General features: G+C 50.8%; 1 protein-coding gene across 1 annotated transcript in view; it reads left to right on the forward strand.

Annotated features, from left to right (window-relative positions):
• Positions 1-17725, forward strand: part of LOC144950343 (uncharacterized) — a 43701-nt gene that overhangs the window by 2246 nt on the left and 23730 nt on the right. The window contains exon 2 of the mRNA XM_078880461.1: positions 15200-15404. Within this exon, the coding sequence (XP_078736587.1) occupies positions 15231-15404 (174 nt within the window). The 5' untranslated portion in view covers positions 15200-15230. The remainder of the gene's footprint in view (positions 1-15199; positions 15405-17725) is intronic.

The raw sequence follows: 17725 nt of genomic DNA on the forward strand, positions 1-17725 counted from the left end.
GAGTGGGTAGATGAGTGAGTGGGTAGATGAGTGAGTGGGTAGATGAGTGAGTAGATGAGTGAGTGGGTAGGTGAGTATGTGAATGGGTAGATGAGTGAGTGGGTAGATGGGTGAGTGGGTAGATGGGTGAGTGGGTAGATGGGTGAGTGGGTAGATGAGTGGGTAGGTGAGTGAATGGGTGAGTGGGTAAGAGGATTGAGTGGGTAGGTGAGTGAGTAGGTGAGTATGTGAATGGGTAGGTGAGTGAGTGGGTAGATGAGTGAGTGGGTAGGTGAGTGAGTAGGTGAGTATGTGAATGGGTAGATGGGTGAGTGGGTAGATGAGTGAGTGAGTAGGTGAGTATGTGAATGGTGAGGTCCGCTGGTTCGGTTATCGTGAGTGACGTCAATCTATTATCAGCATCATGCTGACTTCGCAGTATCATCTTGAACATCATCATCACAGTTCCTAAATCACAATCACCAACATCAACCACCATTGCTATCAGTGGCGGCTCCTGCAAAATCTCTCAGGGGGGGCAATTGATAAGGATAAGGTCCACCCATGCAAAGGATAAATTAACAGCTTAAGCATGTAAAGGCAACTTCACTTCTTTAATATTAATGAAAAATAAAGTGACTCTTACAATACATCTTGTTTGTTTCTATACTCACTATTAATACAATCTACTCATGTTTCTTTTATTAAAGATTCCACTAAGTGGCGACAAATAATTTTGTTGGATGAAACGTGCTTACGTATGATGACGTAAGCACGTTAGTGCGAGCCCTCCCGGAAGCCATAGAGAATGCATTGCAGCGCCCCCCGTTCGAAAAAAAACATCTTTGAATGTAAGTCTATGGGACCACTCGGGGCGATTCTCAGCCGGAGGGAAATCGCCCAAAAAGAGGCGGTACTCCACAGAACGTAGCATGACGCTGATTGGACTATATCCAGAGGCACAGTGACGGCTAGCGTGACTCTGTGGTTGAATGACATTGGTGGTGCGTTGCCCAATCGCCCTAATGAAGAAACCGCCCCTGATTGCTATGATCATCCCTTTTACGTCACAATTATTCCTGTGACGTCATCATTAGTACTGCCTCTGCTGTCTGTAGTTTGCTGTCTTGTGAGTACTCTGCTCTTGTGTACTGTCCTCTTGTGCCTCGTCTGTGATCTTGACGTATCTGTGCTGTCTTGTCTGCGCCGGATTATCTGTTTCATAGTTATCTCGTTTGTACTGCATCGTTCGACTTCCTCGACTGGTTCGTCTAGTTTGTACTGCCTTGTCTCTTGTGTCTGCCGACTTTGTACTGCCTCGACTGTATGTTGGCAGTTTAGTTTGCACTGCCTTGTTCTGTCTAGCTTGTACTGCCTTGTTCTGTCTAGTTTGTACTGCCTTGTTCTGTCTAGCTTGTACTGCCTTATCTCTGTACAATGTGTACTGCCTTGTTCTGCCTAGTTTGTACTGCCTTGTCTCTTTGTATAATGTGTACTGCCTTGTTCTGTCTAGCTTGTACTGCCTTGTTCTGTCTAGCTTGTACTGCCTTATCTCTGTACAATGTGTACTGCCTTGTACTGTCTAGTTTGTACTGCCTTGTCTCTATGTGTACTGCCTTGTTATGTCTAGTTTGTACTGCCTTATCTCTCTATAATGTGTACTGCCTTGTTCTGTCTAGCTTGTACTGCCTTATCTCTCTGTACAATGTGTACTGCCTTGTACTGTCTAGTTTGTACTGCCTTGTCTCTATGTGTACTGCCTTGTTATGTCTAGTTTGTACTGCCTTATCTCTCTATAATGTGTACTGCCTTGTTCTGTCTAGCTTGTACTGCCTTATCTCTCTGTACAATGTGTACTGCCTTGTACTGTCTAGTTTGTACTGCCTTGTCTCTATGTGTACTGCCTTGTTATGTCTAGTTTGTACTGCCTTGTCTGTCTCTCTGTATAATGTGTATTGCCTTGTTCTGTCTAGCTTGTACTGCCTTATCTCTATAATGTGTACTGCCTTGTTCTGCCTAGCTTGTACTGCCTTGTTATGTCTAGCTTGTACTGCCTTATCTCTTTGTATAATGTGTACTGCCTTGTTCTGTCTTGCTTGTACTGCCTTGTCTCTCTGTACAATGTGTACTGCCTTGTTATGTCTAGCTTGTACTGCCTTATCTTTCTGTATGTGTACTGCCTTGTTATGTCTAGCTTGTACTGCCTTATCTCTCTGTACAATGTGTACTGCCTTGTTATGTCTAGTTTGTACTGCCTTGTCTCTCTGTATAATGTGTATTGCCTTGTTCTGTCTAGCTTGTACTGCCTTATCTCTATAATGTGTACTGCCTTGTTCTGCCTAGCTTGTACTGCCTTGTTATGTCTAGCTTGTACTGCCTTATCTCTTTGTATAATGTGTACTGCCTTGTTCTGTCTTGCTTGTACTGCCTTGTCTCTCTGTACAATGTGTACTGCCTTGTTATGTCTAGCTTGTACTGCCTTATCTTTCTGTATGTGTACTGCCTTGTTATGTCTAGCTTGTACTGCCTTATCTCTCTGTACAATGTGTACTGCCTTGTTATGTCTAGTTTGTACTGCCTTGTCTCTCTGTATAATGTGTACTGCCTTGTACTGTCTAGTTTGTACTGCCTTATCTCTGTCTAGTTTGTACTGCCTTGTTATGTCTAGTTTGTACTGCCTTGTCTCTCTGTATAATGTGTACTGCCTTGTACTGTCTAGTTTGTACTGCCTTGTCTCTCTGTATAATGTGTACTGCCTTGTTCTGTCTAGCTTGTACTGCCTTATCTCTCTGTATAATGTGTACTGCCTTGTTCTGTCTAGCTTGTACTGCCTTATCTCTGTCTAGTTTGTACTGCCTTGTCTCTCTGTATAATGTGTACTGCCTTGTACTGTCTAGTTTGTACTGCCTTGTCTCTCTGTATAATGTGTACTGCCTTGTTCTGCCTAGTTTGTACTGCCTTGTCTCTCTGTACAATGTGTACTGCCTTGTTCTGTCTAGCTTGTACTGCCTTATCTCTCTGTACAATGTGTACTGCCTTGTACTGTCTAGTTTGTACTGCCTTGTCTCTCTGTACAATGTGTACTGCCTTGTTCTGTCTAGCTTGTACTGCCTTATCTCTCTGTACAATGTGTACTGCCTTGTACTGTCTAGTTTGTACTGCCTTGTCTTTCTGTATGTGTACTGCCTTGTTCTGTCTAGCTTGTACTGCCTTATCTCTCTGTACAATGTGTACTGCCTTGTTCTGTCTAGCTTGTACTGCCTTATCTCTCTGTACAATGTGTACTGCCTTGTACTGTCTAGTTTGTACTGCCTTGTCTCTCTGTATAATGTGTACTGCCTTGTACTGTCTAGTTTGTACTGCCTTGTTCTGTCTAGTTTGTACTGCCTTGTTATGTCTAGTTTGTACTGCCTTGTCTCTCTGTACAATGTGTACTGCCTTGTTCTGTCTAGTTTGTACTGCCTTGTTCTGTCTAGCTTGTACTGCCTTATCTCTCTGTACAATGTGTACTGCCTTGTTATGTCTAGTTTGTACTGCCTTGTCTCTCTGTATAATGTGTACTGCCTTGTACTGTCTAGTTTGTACTGCCTTATCTGTCTAGTTTGTACTGCCTTGTTCTGTCTAGCTTGTACTGCCTTATCTCTCTGTATAATGTGTACTGCCTTGTTATGTCTAGTTTGTACTGCCTTGTCTCTCTGTATAATGTGTACTGCCTTGTACTGTCTAGTTTGTACTGCCTTGTTCTGTCTAGCTTGTACTGCCTTATCTCTCTGTATAATGTGTACTGCCTTGTACTGTCTAGTTTGTACTGCCTTGTTCTGTCTAGCTTGTACTGCCTTATCTCTCTGTATAATGTGTACTGCCTTGTTCTGTCTAGCTTGTACTGGCTTGTTCTGTCTAGCTTGTACTGCCTTATCTCTCTGTATAATGTGTACTGCCTTGTCTGCCTCGTGGTACTGCCTCGTGTACTTTGACGCCAAGTCCATCTCAGCCACCGTCACCCCGAGCGGACCAAAACAAACATCGCGAAGATTTTGCATAAATAAAATTTGCATGAATCGATTTCCCCCCAAAAAACATCCTACCACGGAACTGGAATCGCGATAATCGAATCGGTTGCCAAGCAAATAGATTATAACGACCCCACCCTTTCCTCACTTGACACCGGTCAAAGTTCACCCTTCAGCGTCATCATCACTATCACCACCATCATCAACACCACCACCATCATCACCATCATCACCATCATCACCACCACCATCATCACCTACACGTTTACTTCAATTATGTTGGTTTTAGTTTATTTGGCATGCAGTAACGGTGCTTATTCGACTTGTGATGTCTATGCGTGGCTGTCGTGTAGCTAAGACCCATGGTTTAGGTGAGGCTTCAGTCTTGAACCGCGATGTGTATCGCGGTTTTGGCTTTCGAGGCACTTTCCAGGCACTTTCCAAGGGTCTCATGTATACAAAGACAAAGATCCCCCTTATAGCCTTTACAAACTGTTTGGGGCAAGTGCTGTTAGCGAGCGCCTATGAAGGCCGGCACGGCACACAAAGGGGTGGGTGGCCAGCACCACGCCCGTCCGCCTTTGTCTCCCCAGTGGCGATGTTTCCACACCTGCACCAGGTACTCATTTGAGGCTGAGTCGACCTAGGGGAGGTCCAGGACCAGTTCAGATAATCGTCACTGGTGTTGGCCGTGAGCGGGAATCGAACTCGGGTTATGCCGGCTTCGTAGCGCCCGCTACACCACCCCTCTCCTGTATACACACGTCACACCACACACACACATTATACACACACACACCACACACACACACACATTATACACACACACACCACACACACACACACACGCATTATACACACACACTACATACATCACACACATTATACACACACACTACATACATCACACACATTATACACACACACACCACACACACACACCCACACACACACACACGCATTATACACACACACTACATACATCACACGCATTATACACACACACTACATACATCACACACCACACACACACACATTACACACACACACTACATACACACACACACGCATTATACACACACACTACATACATCACACACCACACACACACACACGCATTATACACACACACTACATACATCACACACATTATACACACACCACACACACATTACATACATCACACACACCACACACGTCACACACCACACACACATTACACACACACATCGCACACACATTGCACACACATCACACACACACGTCACACAGACACACACCACACACATAACACACACACGTCACACAGACACACACCACACACATAACACACACACGTCACACACCACACAGACACACAGGCACACCACACACACACACATTACATACACACACCACACACATCACACACACAGACACACACCACACACATAACACACACACCACACACATAACACACACACGTCACACACACACATTACACACACACACATTACACACACACACATTACACACACACCACACACACATTACACACATATCACACACACACACATCACACACCACACACACACATTACACACTCACATAACACACACACACACACCACACACATAACACACACGTCACACACACACACCACATTACACACACACCGCACACACACATTACACACACATCACACACACAACACACCACACACATAACACACACCACACACATAACACACACGTCACACACACACACATTACACACACACATTACACACACACACATTACACACACACCACACACACACATTACACACATCACACACACACATCACACACACATTACACACACCACACACATAACACACACATCACACACACCTACGTACACCATCATTGACGCTTGCTTACCGAACGCAGTGTAATACTTCCCGGTAGCGCGAATAATTATCTCGGGGTGTTTTCCAGGGGAAAAGTTGACGGCATAATGCCTCCTCACTCAGTCCGTGGTGACAGGAGGAGGAGGAGGGTGCCTGGGTGGGGGCAGTGAGTGGTTGAGTGAGTGGATGAGTAGGTGAGTGTGTGGATGAGTGAGTGGTTGAGTAGGTGAGTGAGTGGATGAGTGAGTGGATGAGTAGGTGAGTGAGTGGATGAGTGAGTGGTTGAGTAGGTGAGTGAGTGGATGAGTGAGTGGTTGAGTAGGTGAGCAGTTGTGTGAGTGGTTGAGTAGGTGAGTGAGTGGATGAGTGAGTGGTTGAGTGAGTGGATGAGTAGGTGAGTGAGTGGATGATTGAGTGGTTGAGTAGGTGAGTGGATGAGTGAGTGGTTGAGTAGGTGAGTGCGTGGATGAGTGAGTGGATGAGTGAGTGGTTGAGTAGGTGAGTGAGTGGTTGAGTGAGTGGATGAGTGGATGAGTGAGTGGTTGAGTAGGTGAGCGGTTGTGTGAGTGGATGAGTAGGTGAGTGAGTGGTTGAGTGAGTGGATGAGTGGATGAGTGAGTGGTTGAGTAGGTGAGTGAGTGGTTGAGTGAGTGGATGAGTGGATGAGTGAGTGGTTGAGTAGGTGAGTGGATGAGTGAGTGGATGAGTAGGTGAGTGAGTGGTTGAGTGAGTGGATGAGTGGATGAGTGAGTGGTTGAGTAGGTGAGCGGTTGTGTGAGTGGATGAGTAGGTGAGTGAGTGGATGAGTGAGTGGTTGAGTAGGTGAGTGGATGAGTGAGTGGATGAGTAGGTGAGTGAGTGGATGAGTGAGTGGTTGAGTGAGTGGATGAGTAGGTGAGTGAGTGGATGATTGAGTGGTTGAGTAGGTGAGCGGTTGTGTGAGTGGTTGAGTAGGTGAGTGAGTGGATGAGTGAGTGGTTGAGTAGGTGAGTGCGTGGATGAGTGAGTGGATGAGTGAGTGGTTGAGTAGGTGAGTGGATGAGTGAGTGGATGAGTAGGTGAGTGAGTGGATGAGTGAGTGGTTGAGTGAGTGGATGAGTAGGTGAGTGAGTGGATGAGTGAGTGGTTGAGTAGGTGAGCGGTTGTGTGAGTGGTTGAGTAGGTGAGTGAGTGGATGAGTGAGTGGATGAGTGAGTGGTTGAGTGAGTGGATGAGTAGGTGAGTGAGTGGATGAGTGAGTGGTTGAGTAGGTGAGTGCGTGGATGAGTGGATGAGTGAGTGGATGAGTAGGTGCGTGAGTGGTTGAGTGAGTGGTTGAGTAGGTGAGTGCGTGGATGAGTGGATGAGTGAGTGGATGAGTAGGTGCATGAGTGGTTGAGTGAGTGGTTGAGGTAGTGCGTGGATGAGTGAGTGGATGAGTGAGTGGATGAGTAGGTGAGTGAGTGGATGATTGAGTGGTTGAGTAGGTGAGTGGATGAGTGAGTGGTTGAGTAGGTGAGTGAGTGGATGAGTGAGTGGTTGAGTAAGTGGATGAGTAGGTGAGTGAGTGGATGAGTGAGTGGTTGAGTGAGTGGATGAGTAGGTGAGTGAGTGGATGAGTGAGTGGTTGAGTAGGTGAGTGGATGAGTGAGTGGTTGAGTAGGTGAGTGCGTGGATGAGTGGATGAGTGAGTGGATGAGTAGGTGCGTGAGTGGTTGAGTGAGTGGTTGAGTAGGTAGTGCGTGGATGAGTGAGTGGATGAGTGAGTGGAAGAGTGAGTGGATGAGTGAGTGGTTCAGTAGATGAGTGAGCGGTTGTGTGAGTGGTTGAGTAGGTGAGTGAGTGGATGAGTGAGTGGTTGAGTGAGTGCATGAGTAGGTGAGTGAGTGGATGAGTGAGTGGTTGAGTAGGTGAGTGGATGAGTGAGTGGTTGAGTAGGTGAGTGGATGAGTGAGTGGTTGAGTAGGTGAGTGCGTGGATGAGTGGATGAGTGAGTGGATGAGTAGGTGCGTGAGTGGTTGAGTGAGTGGTTGAGTAGGTGAGTGCGTGGATGAGTGAGTGGATGAGTGAGTGGAAGAGTGAGTGGATGAGTGAGTGGTTCAGTAGATGAGTGAGTGGTTGAGTGAGTGGTTGAGTAGGTGAGTGTGTGGATGAGTGAGTGGTTGAGTAGGTGAGTGCGTGGATGAGTGAGTGGATGAGTGAGTGGTTGAGTAGGTGAGTGCGTGGATGAGTGAGTGGATGAGTGAGTGGTTGAGTTGGTGAGTGGTTGAGCAAGTGGTTCAGTAGGTGAGTCAGTGGTTGAGTGTGTGGGTGGTTGAGTAGGTGAGTGCATGAGTGACTGGGCGAGTGAGTGAGCGGATATCTGACGTACTGCAATGGGAATGAAAATACCTTGCCACCAGTTATGTTTAACCCCATTCCAAAGGTTTCACATTTTGTATGAGACCTCCACCCCATCCCCACCAAAAAAAATAGCCGATAGATGTTTTCCATTTTAAAATAAGCACGTCATGTTTGTATCCAGCCCACCATCCATAAGCTCCAGGTACAGCCTTGCATATGCTTCGGTTCAACAATAAATGGCTTAACACAATGAGACAATCCTCAATCAAGAGTGTCTCTCTAATTGATGTCAAAGGAACTTCTAGAGCACCTTTAGAATGTTACAGCGGTGTTGGCGGTCCAGACGTCGTGTGACCTCCCAGTTCATTGACCTATTACCATGTTTTGTTGTTCCTTTGAATGTTCATTTCTGTTTATAAATCTTGATCGTCGTCATCGTCACCACGGTCCATGCATGGGGAGACGGCGCCCGTCGCGGTGGTAGTAGCCGTGGGTGCGTCATTTGTTGTTTCCACTTTCCTCTCTCTCTCGGTCCTGTAGTGCCAATACACTCAAGTAGTGCCCACCATAGTAGTGTATAGTGTATAGTAGTGTATAGTAGTGTATAGTGTAGTGTATAGCAGTGTAGTGTGTAGTGTATAGTGTAGTCTATAGTGTCGTGTATAGTGTAGTGTATAGCAGTGTAGTGTATAGTGTATTGTATATAGTGTAGTGTATTGTAGTGTATAGCAGTGTAGTGCATAGTGTAGTGTATAGCATAGTGTATTGTAGTATATAGCGTAGTGTAGTGTATAGTGTAGTGTATAATGTATTGTAGTGTATAGCAGTGTAGTGTATTCTAGTGTATAGTGTAGTGTATAGTAGTGTATAGCATAGTATGGTGTTGTGTATAGTGTAGTGCATAGTGTAGTGTATTCTAGTGTATAGTGTAGTGTATAGTAGTGTATAGCATAGTATGGTGTAGTGTATAGTGTAGTGTATTGTAGTGTATAGCATAGTATGGTGTTGTGTATAGTGTAGTGTATAGTGTAGTGTATTCTAGTGTATAGCATAGTATGGTGTTGTGTATAGTGTAGTGTATTGTGTAGTGCATAGTGTAGTGTATTGTAGTGTATAGTGTAGTGTATAGTAGTGTATAGCATAGTATGGTGTTGTGTATAGTGTAGTGTATTGTGTAGTGCATAGTGTAGTGTATTCTAGTGTATAGTGTAGTGTATAGTAGTGTATAGCATAGTATGGTGTTGTGTATAGTGTAGTGTATAGTGTAGTGTATAGTGTAGTGTATAGTGTAGTGTATAGTGTAGTGTATAGTAGTGTATAGCATAGTATGGTGTAGTGTATAGTGTAGTGTATAGTGTAGTGTATAGTGTAGTGTATAGTGTAGTGTATAGTAGTGTATAGTGCAGTCAAGTCGCGTCGAGCTGCTGCTGCTGCTGCACGGTGGAAATCTCCCACGATGCAAGACGTGTCCCGGATATAATAAGTGAACACCTCGGTTGCGCTTTGCTGGTGTGATGGGGGTGGTCTAGTTTTATTTCTACATGTTTATGGGTGAATTGTTCAGCTAAGGCTGCGTTGGCTGGGTCATGTAGCCCGCATGCCCAGCCACCGCATGCCTAAACAGCTTCTGTTTGGCTGGCTAGAGGGGGCTAAACGGGCGCGGCACAAGCTAGAGAAGAGATGGAGTGATGTGGTACAGGAGGACGTGGAGCTGAGTGGACTTGCCGATGACTGGTACCAGCGGTGTCAAGATCGGCCTCAGTGGAGGAGGCTCGTGAAGGACGCTACTGGGCAGTTGGAGGCAGTCGCCCTCCAACAACAACGGAGGGCGTAGGAGCGACGCTCACAACAACGAGCGGAGCGCCGGGTGGCTAAAGCACAGCAAGTTGGTACAGTAGGGGGCACAGGTGGTGCATCAGCCAGTCATCTCGGTCATCTCGGTCAGTCGACCCGTGGCACCTGGGTCTGCCCCGTGACCTCCTGCCAGCGGGCGTTCGACACTTCACGTGGCCTCAACGTGCACCTAGCCTGGCACAAGCGCCGTGGTGACATCATCGCCACTTAGTGGCGAATGGCGGTTGTTGTTGTTGTTGTTTACCCTTTTCTTCTACTTCACATCCCTGTCGTGTCTTTGTATTGTTTGTTGTTGTGACGATCTTACCCCGTGCCACCGACTGAACCATCTGTGAAAAAAAGACCTTTAGAGCTCATCGGATTCGTCTCGCAGTATATAAATAAATACAGATATATAAATACTTATGTATATTTATACATATATAAATAACCCGCCTCCGGTAATGCAGGCAGCATGTTTGTGTGCACAGCTTCGATGCTTGTCAGACGTTCATTTCCGTTTGTGCAACCCCCCCCACACACACACACGCAGCTTCCACACCTCTGTTACCCCCCCCCCTCTCTCACTGAACAGAAGCTTGACGTTTGTTGTAATTGTTCCTGCTGAATGGGTGGGCGATAATCGCTTTGGAAACCTGCTGCCCCCTTCCCCCTCCTTGCGTAAGGCCGCTGAAGTCGTCGTGAGACACACAACACTTGCTATCTCTCTCTCTCTGTCTGTCCGCCGGTAAGAGTCGGTCACCTCCTGATCTCTCTTCTGTCGCTGCTACCACCACCACCACCATCACCAGCACCACCATCACCACCACCACTCTTCCTGTGAAACTCATCGAATCGTCTCCTCCACGCGTGTTGACAGCTTGGGTCCGATACCGGGACATTTGACCGTCTCGTTTGATCTGCCACAATCGCCACCGCTGCCGCCGCCGCACTGCAGGTCACCAACAAGGAGAGAGATCCCCCGTGTAGCCTCTAGCAGCGGACTGTCGGGGCAAGCGCCGTTAGCGAGTAGCAGCTACGAAGGCCGGCACGGCACAGGAGGGCGGGTGGCCAGCACCACGCCGGGGCCACCTTTGTCTGCCGAGCGGAGATGTTTGCACATCGGCACCAGGTACAACGCCGTCGCGGGAAAAAAAAAACCCCCACAAAGCCACGCTCGCGTAACGATCGTTACGATCAGCGCCCACACGGCCAAACTCCCCCGATTCGTGGAAAAGTTTAAAAACACTGTGACACTCGCCCACTCACTCAGTCAGCCATACCTCTCTCGCTTCCAGGAATCGTACACACACACACTCGCTCACACACTCGCTCACACACACTCGCTCACACACACTCGCTCACACACACGCTCGTTCACACACACACTCGCTCACACACACTCGCTCACACACACACTCACTCACACACACACTCACTCACACACACTCTCTCGCTCACGCACACTCGCTCACACACACGCACTCACTCGCTCATACACACACACTCTCGCTCACACACACTCGCTCACACACACACTCACTCGCTCACACACACACACTCACTCGCTCACACCGCACCAGTTTTGTGGCCTAGTCGACCTAGGGAAGGCCCAGCACCGTTTCCGATAATCGTCACTGGTGGTGACTGAATCGAACCTCGTCTGGGTTCGTAGCGCAACGCACAAACCGCGACGCTACCGTTCCCCACAACACACTCATCAACCCACACACACTCACCTTTAAACTCACTCGCACACTCATCCACTCACCGACTCACTCACTCACCGACTCATTCACCCACTCACTCGTTCCTGCTCTCATTCACACATCCGCTCATTCACACATCCGCTCATTCAAACACCCACTCATTCACACACTCTTTCATTCACACACCCGCTTATTCACACACTCTCTCATTCACACACCCGCTCATTCACACACTCTCTCATTCACACTCTCTCATTCACACACTCTCTCATTCACACACCGACTCACCCACTCACTCGTTCACGCACTCATTCACACACCCGCTCATTCACACACTCTCTCATTCACACACTCTCATTCAAACACTCTCATTCATACACCGACTCACCCACTCACTCATTCACGCACTCATTCACACACCCGCTCATTCAAACACCCGCTCATTCACACTCTCATTCACACACCCGCTCACTCACACACTCTCATTCATACACTCTCTCATTCACACACCGACTCACCCACTCACTCGTTCACGCACTTATTCACACACCCGCTCTTTCACACACTCTCTCATTCACACACTCTCTCATTCAAACACTCTCTCATTCACACACCGACTCACCCACTCACTCATTCACGCACTCATTCACACACCCGCTCATTCACACACCCGCTCATTCAAACACCCGCTCATTCACACTCTCTCTCATTCACACACCCGCTCACTCACACACTCTCTCATTCACGCACTCTCTCATTCACACACTCTCTCATTCACACACTCTCTCATTCACACACTCTCTCATTCACATACTCTCTCATTCAAACACTCTCTCATTCACACACCGACTCACCCACTCACTCGTTCACGCACTCATTCACACACCCGCTCATTCACACACTCTCATTCACACACTCTCTCATTCACACACTCTCTCATTCACACACTGACTCACCCATTCACTCGTTCACGCACTCATTCACACACCCGCTCATTCACACACTCTCTCATTCACACACTCTCTCATTCACACACCAACTCACCCACTCACTCGTTCACGCACTCATTCACACACTCTCTCATTCACACACCCGCTCATCCATTCACCCACTCGCCAGACTGCAGCTCACCTCACTTCTCTTTCTCCGTCTTCCCTCGCACCGCTCGCTGCCCTTTGCAGTTCCTTCCCACCATCTCTTTCCCCAACCCTCTCGTAATAACAGCCTCGCTCAATTCAAGCAACGCCTGTTGCTCGCTCATCTGTTGCGATGTCAGTGGCGCCGTCTGTCACCTATGTGTGGAGGTGATGGTGGAGGTGGTGGTGGCGGTGGTGGTGGTGGTGGAGGTGGTGGTGGTGGAGGTGGTGGTGGTGGAGGTGGTGGTGGTGGTGGAGGTGGAGGTGGTGGTGGTGGAGGTGGAGGTGGTGGTGGTGGAGGTGACGATGGTGGTGGTGGCTTTCACCGGGCCCCCACCGTCATCTCGTGCTAGGATTGCGCTCATTGCTGCACCTACTCAGAGGCGGAGCGGCGGGTGGTGGTGGAGGTGGTGCTGGAGGTGGCGATGGTGGTGGTGGTGGAGGTGGTCGTGGTGAAGAAGGAGGTGGTGGTGGAGGTGGTAGAGGTGGTGGTGGCGGTGGTGGTGAAGGTGGTGGAGGTGGTGGTGGTCACGCTCGCGCCTTGCACCAAAAGTTGGGGCCTTGGTTTGATTCCCGACTCCGGCACCTTTCTGCGTGACGTTTGTGTGTTCTCCCCTTGTTCTGCATTGTGAGTGTGACAGTGTGAGTGTGTGTGCGAGTGTGGGTGTGTGTGCGAGTGTGGGTGTGTGTGCGAGTGTGGGTGTGTGTGCGAGTGTGGGTGTGTGTGCGAGTGTGCGTGTGTGTGCGAGTGTGGGTGTGTGTGCGAGTGTGGGTGTGTGTGCGAGTGTGTGCGAGTGTGGGTGTGTGTGCGAGTGTGAGTGTGTGTGCGAGTGTGGGTGTGTGTGCGAGTGTGGGTGTGTGTGCGAGTGTGGGTGTGTGTGTGGGTGTGTGTGCGAGTGTGGGTGTGTGTGCGAGTGTGGGTGTGTGTGCGAGTGTGGGTGTGTGTGCGTGTGTGTGCGAGTGTGGGTGTGTGTGCGAGTGTGGGTGTGTGTGCGAGTGTGGGTGTGTGTGCGAGTGTGGGTGTGTGTGCGAGTGTGGGTGTGTGTGCGAGTGTGGGTGTGCGAGTGTGCGTGTGTGTGCGAGTGTGGGTGTGTGTGCGTGTGTGTGCGAGTGTGGGTGTGTGTGCGAGTGTGGGTGTGTGTGCGAGTGTGGGTGTGTGTGCGAGTGTGCGTGTGTGTGCGAGTGTGGGTGTGTGTGCGAGTGTGCGTGTGTGTGCGAGTGTGCGTGTGTGTGCGAGTGTGGGTGTGTGTGCGAGTGTGCGTGTGTGTGCGAGTGTGGGTGTGTGTGCGAGTGTGCGTGTGTGTGCGAGTGTGGGTGTGTGTGCGAGTGTGGGTGTGTGTGCGAGTGTGGGTGTGTGTGCGAGTGTGCGTGTGTGTGCGAGTGTGGGTGTGTGTGCGAGTGTGGGTGTGTGTGCGAGTGTGGGTGTGTGTGCGAGTGTGGGTGTGTGTGCGAGTGTGCGTGTGTGTGCGAGTGTGCGTGTGTGAGTAGAGCGGTAGTGTAGTGGTTACGAGCGCTGCGCTACGAACCCGGCGACGGCCACCAACACCGCCAATGACGATTGTCTGAACCGGGTCATGGGCCGCCCCTAGGTCGACTCAGCCTCAAATGAGTACCTGGTGCGGTGTGTAGTAAACATCGCCACTGGGGAGACAAAGGCGGTCGGGCGTAGTGCTGGCCACCCACCCCCTCGTGTACCGTTCCGGCCTTCAAAGGTGCTCGCTAACAGCACTTGCCCCTCCAGTCTGTTAGAGGCTATACGGGGGATCTTCGTCTTTGATCTTTGTGAGCAAGAGTGTGAGTGAGAGTGTGAGTGATTGCGTAAAGAGTGTGAGTGATTGCGTAAGAGTGTGAATGATTGCGTAAGAGTGTGAGTGATTGCGTAAGAGTGTGAGTGATTGCGTAAGAGTGTGAGTGATTGCGTAAGAGCGTTTCGCCGGCTATGACACCCAGCTTCATCAGGCGATTGGCCAGGAACGTCACGGGACGCGAATTTCAAACGGCGTTGGGTTCACCCTCCAAACACACATCGATAAGCGCTGGGCCAGTAACGAATCGTTACACTTTAGTTTCACGTGCCGGACCTTGCCGATTGTCCGTGTCGGGCGGTGGCGTGTCCAACGACGCAACATTCATCTTTGCGCGATCGGACACGCAAAAAAAACCTTTATGGTGGATAACATCGGTCGTGAAAGTCTACGTGTTAAAATCATCATAATGATCTCTCCTCTGACTGCTGCTCCCACCCTGCCCCCCGCCCTGCCCCCCACCCTCCCCCCACCCTGCCCCCCGCCCTGCCCCCCGCCCTGCCCCCACCCTGCCCCCGCCCGTGCCGCCACGCAGGAGCAGGTGATGCGCAGGGTGCCCGGGCGTCATGCCGAGTGAGTTTGTGGTGCGGGAGGAGGCGGCGGCGCTGGTGGCGCGCCACCGCCTGCACGTGCGCCAGCGCTACGGCGTCGCCCTCGAGCTGGACGGCGCCGCGCCGCTCGGCGGCTCGCGCTGGGTCCGGCTCAGCGGCGGAGACGGCAGCCAGCGGCAGCGGGCCAAGGTAGGGTGATGGCGTCACCACCACAACGACCACCACCACCACGACCACCACCACCACGACCACCACCACCACGACCACCACCACCACGACCACCACCACGACCACGACCACGAGCACCACCACGACCACCACCACGACCACCACCACCACAACCACCACCACCACGACGACCACCACCACAACCACGACCACCACGACCACCACCACGACCACCACCACCACCACGACCACCACCACCACGAACACCACCACCACCACGACCACCACGACCACCACGACCACGACCACCACTACGACCACCACGACCACCACCACCACGCACGACCACCACTACGACCACCACGACCACCACCACCACGCACGACCACCACCACAACGACTACCACCACCACCACGACCACCACCACGACCCCCACCGCAACCCCCACCACAACTACCACCACGACTGACGCAAACACAAAGATCCCCCGTATAGCCTCAGCAGACTGTCGGGACAAGTGCCGTTAGCGAGTAGCAGCGCCTTGGAAAGCTACCGGCGCTGTGGCACACGAGGGGGGAGGGGTGGCCAGCACCACGCCCGGCCGCCTTTGTCTCCCCAGTGGCGATGTTTAGCCGTCACCACCGCACCGGGCGCTCCATTATCAGTCCCGAGTCGTGCCGTGACAGCGTGCCACTGACGCCGATTCACGGAGCCCCCCCCCCCCCCCCGGTGATGCTGAGTGAGCGATGGGGCGTGGGACGGAGCGGGGAGAGGCGAGAGAGAGGCGCGGCCAGCCCCTGCAATGGCGCGCGTCGTTGATGTTGATGTTGTAGGCGCAGGGCCAACGTGCACCTTGAACTTCTTATGCTCCGTACGTAGCCAGCCGCGCTGATCGGAGGTGCGCGGGGAAGGACAACAAAGCAGTTGTAAAGAGATTCGTTTGTCAACCTCGATGACGATGATGGTGTTGGTGATTATAAAGTGCAGCTTAGCACCCGGTGGTTTCCTAAAATCGTAAGGGAGAACGTTCCAGACGGCCGCAGAAGCGCACCCGAAAGCGCCGCCGTATATGTTTGACGGTTTCGCGTCAAGCTGCCGCTGCTGCTGCTGGCTGCTGCTGGCTGCTGCTGCTGGCTGCTGCTGCTGCGAGGATGCTGACACCCGGAGTCGTCGCGACGATCGTTCAGAGCCCCCCCCCCCACCGCCGACGAGATCGGCGAGCGAATTTTAAATTCGCGATGGCGTGCAAGCGGCCGTGCGAGGCCTCCATTACAACAATAACTATTTTTTGATTTAAAGCTTTCGCGACTGCAGGGATTCCTATTCTTGGTTCTTTCGGTAAAGTCACGTAGAAGGGAAATAATAAAATAATAAAAATAAAACAATAAAACAATAATAAAAATAAAATAATTCTCACTGTTGTTTTATTTGTATTATTTCCCTTCTACGTGACTTTACCGAAAGAACCAAGACTAACAATCACAATCGTAGTCACATTTATTTGTCCCGCTTTTCATCAAGGCTCTCAAAGCGCTGCCACAAGACGTAGCAGCAGCGGCAGACACTCGGCATACACATTTTTTGTTCAAAGAATCCATTGACTAAAACCTTGACCTTGACAATGCACGCGAACTGCTGCTGGGCGTGCCGTGGGCCTCCAGGAGGGGGGGGGGTCATGCCGTGCGGGGGGGGGGCTGCAGGCACGCGGCAACGCTGGCCGGCGGCGTTGAGGAAGCTCTCCCACCGCCCACTTTGAATATTTCTCTGCAGGTTGGCGGCGGCAGGGGGGGGGTGAGGGGGTGGGGGGGGGTGATTTGCCTACCGCGGCGTCGCGCACCGACGAGGAAGTAGAAAACCGACCCGACCCGAAGCTCCCTTCCTCGTAGCGAACATTTGCATAGACGCGCTCGCCCCTCTTGGCGAGCTGCGGCGCTTCAAGGGTTCTCTCTCGCCGATGGTGGAGCACCGATAGCGACTGCGTGCGTGCGGCTGCGCGTGTGTGTGTGTGTTTTGTTGTGTGTGGAACAAAAACATGCTCCAGGTTTTTTTGTCATTTCTCGCCGTGGTTTTTGTGACGGTGCGTAGCCAAACGTGGCGGCGGCGGCGGTGGCGGCGTTGGGAGTGAATGGTTCGCACCGTTTGGCTTGTGAGTGCCGCGGGTCCCGCCGGTTTTGATTTGATCTCAGTTGAAACGATGGCGGAAAGTTTCGCAAACCTGTCTGGCCAGCCAGCCAGCTACCCACTCAGCCACTCAGTCACTCAGTCACCCAGCCACACAGTGACCCACCCAGCCACCCAGCCACCCCGTTACCCACCCAGCCACCCAGCCACCCAGCCACCC

Source organism: Lampetra fluviatilis, chromosome 57, assembly GCF_964198595.1.
Source record: "Lampetra fluviatilis chromosome 57, kcLamFluv1.1, whole genome shotgun sequence".
NCBI classification, from domain to species: Eukaryota; Metazoa; Chordata; class Hyperoartia; order Petromyzontiformes; family Petromyzontidae; genus Lampetra; species Lampetra fluviatilis.